The sequence below is a fragment of the Palaemon carinicauda genome, chromosome 15, assembly GCF_036898095.1.
Source record: "Palaemon carinicauda isolate YSFRI2023 chromosome 15, ASM3689809v2, whole genome shotgun sequence".
Lineage (NCBI taxonomy): Eukaryota > Metazoa > Arthropoda > Malacostraca > Decapoda > Palaemonidae > Palaemon > Palaemon carinicauda.
In genome coordinates, this window is record NC_090739.1 from 38,379,520 (window position 1) to 38,393,123 (window position 13,604).

Genomic DNA, 13,604 nt, shown 5'->3' on the forward strand with positions numbered 1-13,604 from the left:
TGTAGCTCTTCCAACTATTCATAGCTATGGACTGAGGGCCGCTCCTGTGGTATCTTTATATCTGCGGAGGGCACCGATCCCCACCGTTTGTGTCCAGCCTGCAGGGGGCAGTGGTGTGATGAAAGTAATAAGTGTATCGAATGTCGGGAGTGCTCTGCCTCTGAGAGGGGAAGGTTTGTATGTCAGCAAAAGAAGAAGGCTAAGCGTGATTCTTCTCCTTCGAAAGTTCCTTCAAAGCAGAAGAAATCTGAGGCTTCTTCTGCTTCCTGACCTTTCTTCGAAGCTCCTGCTCTAACGGTTTCCTCCGGGGAACTGTCAAATTGTAGCATAGGCCGATTAACTCCTGGACAACCTTGGTCCTCGAGAGATGGTGTTGCTTCCCCTAGCGAAGCAACCCTGGCTCCCCCGCCCTAGGGAATCCTTAGCTCTTTCCCCTTTTCTACAGGTTTGGCCATCCCGGGGTTTGCCTGGCCCGCTTTCCAAGGAGGCTCTGCTGCAACTGCTTCATCAGGGTGCTGGGTTGCAGCGTTCGGCGGCGTCGGAAGTTGATCCTTTGGGCCTGGTTGATGTTGTGGTGTCGGACTATTCGTCTCCTGCCCTGTCAGCAGACTCTGTTCCTGCTTCTTCTACTGCTGCCGAGGACTGCCCCCCCCCCCCTTGCTGACCATCCTTGGGGGGGGGGGGGGTTGATCAAAGTCCAAGGCATGTTTCTCCTGCCAGTGATCACCTTTCTTGTTCACAAGAGAGGCCACTCACAGAGACTTCTCTTTGGAGGCCTACTGCTGATCAGCCTGCATTCTCCTACCCCTGCGGGGGATTGTCACTGTGGTCATAGACCCTGCCATGCCCGTCCGCCGCTTCGCCTCAGAGGTGCTCCTTTGCATTTGGCGAAAAGACACCTCCTCAGCACTTTGGCTTCATCTCCGCAGCTCTCCTCTTTGGAGAAGTCTTCTCGTCATGTTTCTGCTGGTTATGGACCTTCGCCTGTTTCTTCAGACTCTCCTTTTCATCAATGAACCCCGGTTCGTGACTCCCCGTCGAGGACTCGTTCGTGATCCTCTCCTGGGGAGGTTTGCAGTTCCGAAAGGGCACAGTACGTCTCCAAATCATCGTTCGGCTGTTCGCCGACCAACTGCTCACCAATCGCCTGCTCGCCAATCTCCTGCTCATCAGTCTCTAGCTCACTGACTTCCTGCTCGTCAACCTACTGCTCACCGGTCACCAGCTCACCGATCACCTGCTAGTTGATCTTCACCTGTTATTTCTTCTCCATCTCTCTGATTCCAGAAATGCCAATCGCTGACACGACGGTATTTTGATTGTAAATTGCCAATTTGCTGATATATGACTCGACTAGCGCCTGCGCGTAAATCTCCTGCTTGCCGATCTCCCGATCACTGATCGCCTACACATCGAGCTCCTGTTCGCCGATCACCAACTTGCCAATCACCGATATGCTGGTCATCTGCTCATCAACCTCGCCGTTCGCCAAAGCAACGTTCCCATCACTGCTCACCAGCATGTCGTTCGCCACAGGGTCAGCCCCCATCTTGTCGATCGCTAGCTCGCCAATCGTCAATTCACCATCCACCCTCTCGTCGGGTGTCAACAGTTGACCCAGCGCCAATGCGTCAGCAACCCTTGGTTGCCTAACGGCCCTCCCATTGTTTGCCGACTAAGTAGAATAGTCACCATCAGCCACACCCCGATTGTCAGCCATCATCTACCTCTTCCAAGACACCACCCCTCCAACAGCAGGTCTCCCATCGTCGGGTAGGTACTGGCGAGCACCCTATCGCTGAGACTTCCTTCAGAGCAGGAACATAGAGGTGAGCAGCTCTCTAGGTCATCTCCACCAAGAACTTTAGTTCTCTCACCGAGGAAAGGCAAGCTCCCCCCCACCATTGGCTGTTGCCCCATTCCCCTCCCCGCAAACGGATAACAGCGCAACCACCGGGGAAGGAGGAAAAAGGCGAGCTGCAAGTTTTTAAGATCCTGAAGCTGCCTGCCCCTTTGAAGGAACCAACATTACATCGTTCGACGGTCCCAGAGACTCCCTCTTCAGAGATGAAGACTCCTCGGAAGGACCCTAAAGGGGAACTATCAGACAGCGCCTCCATCAGTAAACAACCGTGGTTTGGAGCCTTGGTCAGGGCGGTTACACAGGCTTTCGGGCCAGGTATACTATCCTCGCGCCCTGCGTAGGCTCTCGGAATCCCCACGGAAGTCTTCCTTATTTTTGGACCTAAGGCAAAGAGCCACAGATTGGTCTAACGAGAGGAAGATAGTCCCTGATGGCATTGTGTCATCCAGATTCAAGATAACTCCAGTCGGGATGTCTAGGGTAAAGGCTAACCTCGCTGGTTCCTCTTCCCCTCGCCCTCTTGCTTACTTAGTCACCTGTCAAGAGGTACCCACATGGAAGAGTCTTTGCCAGACTCCCCTGCTGTCTCCGACAGTGGACGACGAAGATCATGCTGCCAGTCCCGCATCAGAAGATGACCAGAGGAAGTTGGACCACACCATTTGGCAAGTTCTGGCTTGTAGGATGGCCCTCAATGGGTTGGCAGACCTGGAGATGGCTCCTCAAGAGGGCAAGAACACGGTCTTGGATCGTGTCTTAGACTCTCAGAAGCTTCCAAAATCCAGTGCAGCTTTGCCCTGGTCTCAGGGGCTGAAGAGTGGCCAGCGTAAGGTTGCCGCTCAGCTCTCAGAGTACTCTGCATCTTTCTGATCGGGTTCGTCCTGTAAACTCCACCCATCTCCGGAATTTCAGCAGAGGAGATACTATGAGGTCCTAGACGAGCCCTGCCCGGCTCTTCCTCTCCACCATTCGCTAGAGGAACCGACGAAGGGGTTCTCGCTGGAGAGGCTTTCCGGTCATCAGGTTGCTTTCTTGGCCGCAGATATCCTGAACCAGGAGAAGGTAGCGAAATATGCTATGGAGGCTACTTCGTGGCTGGATCTGTGGTTGGGATCCGTAGGGATCCTGGTACGGACTGAGGATTTCTCTAAGGAAAGTACCGGGAAGGTGATGGAGACCTTCTTACTCTCGGGTACCTGTACCATCAAGTTCCTGGCCCACCAAGCTGTGAGCTTGTCAGCCAACACCATCCTGATGCCTAGGGACTCAGTAGCAGAGAGGTTCCATCACCAAGTCCCTAATGTCGAGATTACAAGGCTACGGAATTCCTCTCTGGAGGGTTCCTCGTTTGAGCCAAGGGATGTCGAGCAGGCTGCGGAGAGATGGAATAAGTCCCCCAAGACTCCCTCCTCCATAGGGCTCTGACATCCCGGCCCTACAGACCACCAGATTCTCCATAAACCAACAAACCTGAACCTTCGAGGAGCAAAACGGCAGCAAAAGACAAGGTGTCTAAAAGGCCCTTTCCTGCCAAGGACAGGAAAGGCACTCCTGTAGAGGAAAGAAACCTAGAGGTGGCGGCCGCGGCTGAAAACGCTAGATAGGCGATCCCCCTGCTTATCCACCACAGGGGGGGGATGCCTACATTGCTGCTGAAAGAGGTGAATGCAGCTCGGAGCCAAACCCTGGACGGCCTTGTCCGTGATTCGTTCAGGGTATTGCGTCCAGTTCATTTTATCTCTCTCTCCACTGATCAAGACTGTAGTTTTGAAAAGCTCCTTTGCAATGGGACTAGCAGAGGGCTGGCCCAAAAATCCAGACCATGTTGAAAAAGGGCGCTCTCCAGGAGGTCCTCAATGGATCCCAAGGCTTCTTTAGTCGACTCTTTCTTGTGAAAAAGGCATCTGGAGGCTGGAAACCAATCATCGACTTCTCAGCTCTGAACAAGCTTGTCAACCAGACTTCGTTCAGCATGGAGACACCAGACACGGTCAGATAAGAGGTAAGACCACAGGATTTCATGTGCACAGTGGACCTGAAGGACACATATTTCCAGATCCCAATCCATCCGTCTTCAAGGAAGTATCCGAGATTCAGTTTGGACAACAAGAAATACCAGTTCAAGGTGCTGTGCTTCGGTCTTTCCACAGAAACCTCTTCACAAGTGTTATTTTGGGCTCACAGGTTCGGGGTCTGTCTCCTACGTTATCTGGACGATTGATTAATCCTAGCAGACTCTCTGGCAACCCTTTTTCAGCACCGAGACAAACTTCTGAAACTTTGCCTAGATCTGGTGATCATGATAAACCTCGAAAAATCATCCTTGCTTCCCACTGAGAGAATGATTATAGACACCAACCTGTACAAAGCCTTCCCATCAGATGACAGGGTAGTGAGGCTGAGGAAGATCACGAGACCTTTTCTCAGAAGAGAAAAACTCCCAGCCCAGAGGTGGCTATGTCTCCTGGGACACCTACTATCTCTCTCCCGACCAGTTCCCAATGGCTTCCTCAGGATACAATCCATCAAATGGCGTCTATAAGTCCAACTGGAATCAGGCTTTCAATTCCCCGGACATTCTGATCCCCATGGGACCAGAGGAATGAACGTACCTTGAGTGGTAGGTGGCAGACAAGAATCTGCTGAAGGATGTCGATCTTCTCGTCCTTCCCTCAGACTTGATGCTGTTTTCTGACGCATCAAAAGAAGGGTGGGGGGGACATGCTGCACCACACGACCTTGGGCTTTTGGTCAGAGTTCAAAAAGTACTACACATAAATCTCATAGAGATGAAGACCGTCTACTTGGCCCTTCACAAGTTCCATCAGTTCCTGGCGGGTCACTCATTGGTTGTGATGAGTGACAACACCACAGTAGTGGCTTACATCAACAGGCAAAGTTATAAGATCTCTTGCCCCCAGTCGGAGATAAGACCTCCTCCTTGGAATGTTGTTCGCATCTTCAGGTTCTTGAAAAAACCTCCCTAGGAACCATTACGCCATACAACAGACTGTAATGTCACTTTGAAGATGGCATTCCTACTCACTTTAGTATTAGCTAAGAGAGTCTGATCTTCATGGTCTCTCGTATGACGTTGACCATTTAAGGGGAGGGGGGGAAGTGACTCTCGGCTTTGTCCCTGATTTTATTGCAAAATCCGGGGGTACTGGACCCTAGATTCTGACCCTTTCAGGTTAAGAGTCTACTTTCTGTAACCAATGATTCAGATCAGTTGTTACTATGCCCAATGAGGAGTTTGAGGTACTACCTTAAACGTACAGCAGAAACCCGACCTTGATTAACATCGCTTTTTGTTAGCTTGGGTAGAACTAAAAGGAGCATCACTAAAAACTCTGTTTCAGCTAGGATACGCAAGGTCATTGACTGGGCTATCAATCCTAAACATCTTTTGGCTCGCATTATTAGAGCTCATGATGTCAGGGGTATCAGTACATCCCTTGCATTCAAACGCAACTTCTCTGTATTTCAAGTTTTACATGCAGCTGTTTGGAAACGTCAAACTATGTTCACAGCACGCTATTTACAAGATATGACCACCAGGAGACTATACGTTTTCTATCGTACCTGTGGTGGCGGCTCAACAAGTGGTTTAAAATACCTCGGGCTCCTTATTGGATGGGTTATGTCTGGAATGAAAGAAAGTATGTCTGGCCTTTTTTCCTTTCCTCATCTTCCTCTCTCTCTTGGGGTACAGCGTCATGAATCCCTCTGCAAGGTGGCTTCAACTACAGTAGGTAATGACTGTTTCCCTTGTGTAGTCTATTATAATTTATATTGATACTGAATACTTGTGCACGTCCCCAATGTTTCTCGTGAGGTAAAATTTTTACCTAGATGTTCATATGCTATAGCTCGCATCCATTTTGCTCAGGCCGCTATCATTCTCGTTTGTATTGATAAGCGAGGTGGCAAGGTTTCCCTCGATTACAGTCTAATACTGTACTAGGTAAACCCGGGTCAATGACTATGCTAGTAGTCGGACTTATCCACCCACCTAATGGTGAGTCATCCCTTTATAAATAACGTAAGGTTTGTTGTTAGTTCGGTGAACAAATGACAAATTCGTAGATAATTTGTATTTTTCCCTAACCATGACCAATGGCTAACAACGAAATGGGATCGTCCCGGAGATGAGAGATGCTGCTAAGGCTCTTAAAATGCAAGAAGGCATCACTGTACGTCTTGCTGATAAAACTGCTGCCTTCATTCTCATAAATACAGAGGAGTACCATGAAAAACTAGATATGATTTTGGCGGATACCACAAAATTTGAACGCCTGTCCCGAAACCCCACAAAGGATATAAAGAAGTAAGCAAACCAGATTATACAATGCTAGCAATGCCATCCATATGCCACCCATTTCAGGACATTTTGGACTGGGCTACTTATGCGGAAATGTAGAAACGCACAAATAAGGGAACCCTCTCAGGCCTATTATCACCCAGTGCCCTGCCCCTACATACCAGCTTGCAAAGAGATTGAACGCCCTTCTCACACCTTACATTCCCAATAATTATTGTGACATCACCAGCAGAATTCCTAGCAAAACTGAAAAATTCTCCATGTGACAGAGTTATTGCCATCATGGATGTCGAGTCCCTATTCACTAACGGGACAATAGACTTTATAATGTACCAAGTTTATGGATACAACTACACCAACCCTCAACATCCCTAAGGCCAATCTCTGAGCAATATTAGAGATATGCACTAAGAAAGCCTTTTACCACACATTCCCCTTTAGGCATCCTCTTCACTAAGTTTTATATTGGAGTAGTCAAGGAGAGAGATCTCAAAAAAATAAGCAAACCTGACCACTATGTGCGCTTCATTGATGATACTTTCGTTAAAACGGCCAATGTGGAGTGCATAGAACAACTCTGACACATTTTCGAGAAATGCAGCTCCCTCAGGTTCACCCTTGAGCACAGCCTACACGGACGTCTCCCCTTCCTTGACGTCCTCCTATAGACAACCAATACTAGCTTCAACACCTCTGTGTATGTGAAACCAATGAATCTTGGCCTGTGTCTGAATGGTGACAGCAAGTGCCCTAGTCGGTAGAAAACTGCCACCATTAGGACTTTTGTTCGAAGAGCCATTTTTCACTGATCTTCATGGAAAGGCACTCATGAAGTACTGGACTGCTAAAGCTCTATTGAATAATGGCTTTGCAAATAAGGACATTAACCTGCAGATTAAGAAAGATAGGGAAAAATGATACAAGAACAAAGGCCCTTATAATGCCAACACCCCAACAAAAATATATCTTTACTATAAAGGTCTTATAACCTCAAACAACCAAAAAGACAAAAAGGCCATGCAAAATATAATAAAAAAAAACATTTTTGTCACAGCAGAAGGTACTAAAATTACAGTGAGCCCTCGCTACTTCGCGGTTCGACCATCGCGGATTCACGACTTCGCGGACTTTTTTCATTAAATACGTCATCCGATTTCATCAGCAAACCACTATTTTTGGGGGAAACATCATTTTATTCTAGAAAATTGTTACTCTTTAAATAGTTAATTGCACATTAAGAAAGCGTGTACTTTTGTTTTTAAATTTCGGGTGTGTTATAAAAATCGAGTATTGTTGACTTCTTTTTATTTTACTTTTGGCTGTGATCAGATCAGCTGACGTCTAGCTGCTGGTCCTAAGAATATGCGCGAACGATATTGTTTATACCATTTCTTAACTTACTCAAACCATCTATACAGTTGATATTACATAAGCACCAATGTGTTATAACCTATCATATTTTTTTGTTTATTACATTTAAAACAATCTCTCTCTCTCTCTCTCTCTCTCTCTCTCTCTCTCTCTCTCTCTCTCTCTCTCTCTCTCTCTCTCTCTCTGTGTGTGTGTGTGTGTGTGTGTGTGTGGGGGGGGGGGGGGGGGGGCTACTTTTCACTACCTCTCATTCCTTACCTCTATCTCACTAACAAATGAAATCTTTGTTGCTTCACAAAGTTTCATTTATATTGAAAATCAATCAAGATTCAATTTTCCTTACTTTCTCCAATCTCGCACTGTGTCACATCAAACGTTATAGCTGTAACTTAATTGTTCGACAACTTTAAAAATCGGCCTAGAACTTGCTTCTTCTCTTACTTTTTTTTTTTTTTTTTTTTTTTTTTTTTTTTTTTTTTTTTTTTTTTAGATGGTTTCATAATTGAGGGGGTACAAGTTGAATTGTAACTGAAGTTAGGAAAAGTATTTTGGATATGGAATGGAGAATCATCTTTAGTAACAGTTTAGAATTATCGTAAATTATCATTCGGCCATTAGCGGCAGTTTGTTATTGTTGATTAAACGCCAAAAAAAAAAATTGTTTTCCTGCTTTGCTACGTACAGTATGTAGGATTTTATATAGATACGGTAAATAATATTTGTAATAATATATTTACTAAAAGCTTTTAATATCATTATTTATCACTTTCGTCATGCGCGTTTAATGCCTTCGTTTGTTTATTACGATCGAAGATGGAGCGCACAGTAAACGAATGGAAGGTTTCCGTTTCAGTCGGCGTCATAAAGAAAAACATTATATAAATGGCATTCATTTCATTTATTTGGAAGTCCTAAGAAAAGTTAAGTAAAACAATGGTAATAACAAAATCAACATATAATCAATACTCGGTAAGATTGCTGTCGATGCAAACACTAACCTATACACAGATGTGTAAATGCGTCTGTTTCTTCATTATGATCAGAGATAAACGTAAACAAAACATTGGTTGTCATTTTTTATCGTGCTTTTTGGCGTGTTTAGGAAACGTATGATATAAAATCGCCTTTAATATTTGTGCCTGTTTTAGTTTAGGGTACTGTAGTACATGCATTAAGTGTTCTGTACATTAAAGGGTAGTTTGTTAACAGTACTACGTAAAGGGAAGGTTTTAAAAGTCTGAATATACATGTTAAATAAATACGTAAATATGGTGTCCCTACTTCGCGGATTTTCAGCTATCGCGGCCGGGTTTGGAACCTATCTACCGCGATAAACGAGGGTTCACTGTAATCTCATAATTTATAACCAATCGGCAAAAACCTGAGACTTAATCATGAAAAACAACCCTGCCCCTGCCGCGCAAGATGATTTAAAGACGACCAACATAACATACCGATATAAATGCCTTGTCCAGGGATGTCCTGTCATCTACATCGGGATAACGATGATGCGTCTAAAAGATTATCTTACCACGTGCAACAGGGTGCAATAAAAATGCAATGCCTTATAATGCATAACAATATATCAACATATAGTAAAGAATGCTACCATCATTTGCCATGTCCCGGACAGCAGGCACCTCAGGATAATGGAAGATCTTTTCATACTGGAAGAAAGGCCTGACCTCAACACCATGCAAGAAAGGACCTTATTGCCGACGTGTATAAGGTCCGTCACCAACAGTAGCTCAGGCAATCACGACCATAACAGGACTGCACAAGGATTATTTGGAGCAAGAATCTAACATTTTAATCTCACCAAGCATGGTGGCTAGCCAGTGGCAACTACCACCCAGGAGTTATCATATCCGCCCTCGGGTGGTCCATGACCAATAAGGATGGGATGTCAAAATTGGACTCTGTATATAAGCTCTTACAAATGCATCCTGTGTTACAGTTTACTTTTTATAATGAGCAAAAACCTTTCCCTGCTTGAACTCAGTTGAGTTGAAGGGTTTTGTTACACTTAAATCTAAAAATTTTGGATTTTTTTTACATAAAGTGAACATTACTTTGTGCACACTTGATATTGAGATAGTGATTTACGGCAAAGACATAATTTGTTTTTAATATCTGTAATTTTGGAAGGTGTACCTACATATTAAAGAAGAATTGTGAATGATATGGTCTCCATTTTCTTCCACATGAAAATAAGTTCCTTTCCTAGTTACTGGTGGATTATAGCAATGAAGAGGAAAAGATAATAAGAACAATAGGAAAAGTTCATTACAAAATTAATGCCACTGAGGCAGCAATTACTTTCAATAAAACTTGTTTAAAAAGTGTCTACTCCTAAATATTATTATTATCATTATTATTATTATTACTACGAGCTAAGCTACAACCCTAGGTGGAAAAGCAATATGCTATAAGTCTAAGGACTCCAACGGGAGAACATAGTCTACTGAAGAAAGGAAACAGGGAAATAAATAAACTACAGGAGTAGTAATAAACAATTGAGATAAAATATTTTAAGAACAGTAAAATTAAAATAGATATTTCATATATAAACTATGACAATTGCACCTGTGAAGTAAATAAAAGAGGGTAATTGCAAGCTATAATAATTTATGATGTTGCCAATTATAACAACTAATAATAGGAACAATGCAAAAATCCTAACAGAGTAATTCTGATACCAAAGTAAATAAAAAGACCAAAATATTGTCATTAACTCTGAAGAGAATAAGAGTAGTACAGTACTAGTAATGTTTTTAAAACTTGCTGTTAACTTGGCATTCATGCACATATTGTGAGAACCAAGGGGTGAGGAGAGTATCTGGCCTCCCAGGCATAGATTTAACTCAAATATGGAGATTTACTTTTTTTCAATTAAAAAATCTTATGCTTTGTAATATAAACAATTTGACTTGGAGGGACGTTTCAACATAATAAATTTTATTTTTTATCCTTATCTAGATATATCTGCACAGAAATTCCCTGTAACTTGGATAGTTTAGTTCTTCACTTTCTTTGGATTTTAGTTGTTTTGAAATTGTTTTATAGAAATGAAAGATGTTACTTCTGAGTATCAGATAAAGTATAGGGAATAGTTTCTTCCCTTATTCTGATTAATGTATTTTGGGAATGTTTTATTTATTGACTCATTGTTTATATACCATAGTATACTTACAGCAGTTTAATTTCTCTCCTCAAATGGTAATGTATTTTCTTTTTTTATACAGTTATCACCAGAAGTACATCTTGCAACGTCATTCTTTCTTGATCAATGCCCTCGATATTGATCCTGGAGAGGAGCTCATCAAAAGTCATGTTGCTGCACGCATGAATGGGTATATTGGTGGCTATGGAACAATGCCAAGATTTGATTCAGAATGGGAAAAATGGGGAATAACAGAGAAAATGGCTGATTATGTTCGTAAGCAGATGATTTCATCTTTTCGTGGTAAATATTAATTTATGTACTTTTACTCCTTTAGTTTACCAATGAATTTCTGGCATGAGAGTGATTGTAACTGGGCTGTTGCTGGTAAATCGCAATTTGTTTTACTCTAATTTGTTACTTTGATGTGACATCTTTGGTGGTTCTAATCTTTTAATTTAGTGATCCTTTTATTTACTGTATGGGAAAACTTGTTGTTAAGTAGCAGTCTTCAAGAAGTAATTGTGTTTACTGTTTATCATTAATAAGAAGAGGTTGAGGAAAAAACACATCCACATCAATATGTTCAAGTAATAAGGAAGTCAAAAAGGAAAATATGGTAAGTACAGTATATGAATTCTGCCATTATGTTTTCATTTATCATGAAAATAACTTAAAATTTAATAATATAATGAAGAGCTCTCTAAACTATTGTTTTCTTTACTCAGAAATCAATTTATTATTGTTTTCACTTAGATATTCCCAGTCTAACACTTATTTAATCAGTAAAGAATGTAAAAAAATAAACCTTACATAAATTCATGACAGGATTCACCAGTGTTAAAGAATCTGTTGCAGAGATCATGAGCCTCAAGGAGTAATTTTGTGTTCATGACTTTTTAACATCCATTTTCATTTGTAATTCTATAGTAGAACATGCATATTCTTGTTTGATGTTTTTGCTTTGAATCTTATATAGTATTTATGAAAATGTGCCTTTGTAATCAATGTACTGTACTGTATATAGAAGTTTTACTAAAGTCAAGATATCCAGTACCCATTTAGCTTGCTTTAATGGAGGATTAGATATATATGACATAATACAAACTCAACCCTTCACTTCACTGTCTTATGAAAGGAAAATTACACTGTCCTAAGGTAAAGTATAAAATCGCATTACATTGTAATTTACTACCTTATTATTATTTCTGTCAAGGAACTATACAACTTAAAGAATTGCATATTGCAACATATTTGCTGCAAAAAATCCTTGTTGTGATACAATATTGAGTAGATAGTCTTCCATTTTCTTTTACAACTAAGCTAAATCTGTATTTTATTTTTTCCTTTTGTAAATCGGAGAGACATTAACTGGCAGTCGTAGCTGATTAGAAAAAAAAATAAGAGTTTCTTTTAATTTTTCCATGGCAGGTGTACCTCATATCATTCCAGGCCTACTTGCACAGTTACTTATGCAATAGAAACTTTGTGTGTGTTCTTGGTGTCATACTGAAGAGATGACCTTAAAATTTTGCTTTATAATATATGACATTTATGTACAGAATATAGTGTAGACTTCCATGGTATGGGGAAATTGACTTTTTATCTAGCCTAGGCTAAGTGGAAACAGACCTTAAACGGCTTCCAAAACTATTACTGTAGGAGCTTCAATTTTTTAATTTATAAAAGTTTGAAAGTTAGAGATTAAAGTTGTGTACAGCAGTGGAAGGATGCCAAGACTTGCTAGTATAGGTAAATGAATAATTATTGAAAATAGTTCCACAGAATGAATAATGGGAAGTTATTGGTAGATGTTACAATGCTATTTAAGGTTAATTCTACCCTTTTTCTTTACAAATGAATGGTGACTAGAGTACTGTATTACATGCAGAAAAGTAGAATTTAGTTGGATCAGGTAAAGATTAGCGACCCCATGGTGACCATGTAAAGATGAGCAACCCCAGAACTTCCCAGGTAAAGATGAGCGACCCTGGTAGTTTCAAGAGGATTACTGAAAAAAAAAAAAATAAAAGCATATTTAATTATCCAAAATTTAGCACATTGAAAATGGCAATTCACAAAAAATTCAGAACATTAAAAAGAATTTATTGAAAAAAGTTTTCATTAAAAGAATTATAATTTGCAACATTGCAGGACAAGCATATTTATAAATAAAAGAAAAAAATTATGTTAATGTTGAGATAGGTAAAGCAATACATAGAGGGGTTTGGAAACTTTAAAAATCTGAGAAAGACAGATAATGTTTTGCACTGAGGGTATGCATACATATTACTATTTAAAAAAGAAAAAACCTTTGCCCTCCAGCTTCTTCTATGGTATGTATTGGAAGTATTCAAAATGCTACAAATGTTTTTCAAAGTACTTAATCCAGGATATTGTGCAAAATGAAATACATTTAATTTGATTCACAGCAAATCCAGCATTAATGTTGTAAATGTGCCTGGTACATTACCAAATACATTGTAGGGTTAAAAATTTGTAAATATAGCATGTAAGTTTTACTTCGTGCCTCCTCACTCACCCCTCAGTATTTTAGCATTTTCTATGTAATGCAAAGGTTAGTTATTCAAAAGTCAACACTATCCAAGAAAATAAAAAAATTTAGGTTTTATACTGAATTAGGCCTTTATTTTTTATAACTTTCTGTTGGTGTATTAAAAGACCATTTTCAATATTAAACTTACCCGATAATCATGTAGCTGTCAACTCCGTTGCCCGACAGAAATCTAAGGAGGGATACGCCAGCTATCACAATACTAGAAGGGGGTGTACTAACAGCGCCACCTGTGGCCAGGTACTCAAGTACTTCTTGTTGACACCTCCTCAATTATTCCTCTGTCGTGCCTCCGGCTAGACGTTCT

The 13,604-nt window shown here is 41.4% G+C and overlaps 1 protein-coding gene across 5 annotated transcripts in view; it reads left to right on the forward strand.

The window, feature by feature from the left end:
* The window catches only part of MsrA (methionine sulphoxide reductase A), a 64,522-nt gene extending 51,768 nt beyond the window's left edge, over positions 1 to 12,754 (forward strand). For all 5 annotated transcript variants that reach the window (XM_068388309.1, XM_068388311.1, XM_068388308.1 and 2 more), the window contains one exon: positions 10,805 to 12,754. In XM_068388309.1, the coding sequence (XP_068244410.1) occupies positions 10,805 to 11,036 (232 nt within the window). In that variant the 3' untranslated portion in view covers positions 11,037 to 12,754. The remainder of the gene's footprint in view (positions 1 to 10,804) is intronic.
* The last annotated feature ends 850 nt before the right edge of the window (positions 12,755 to 13,604 follow it).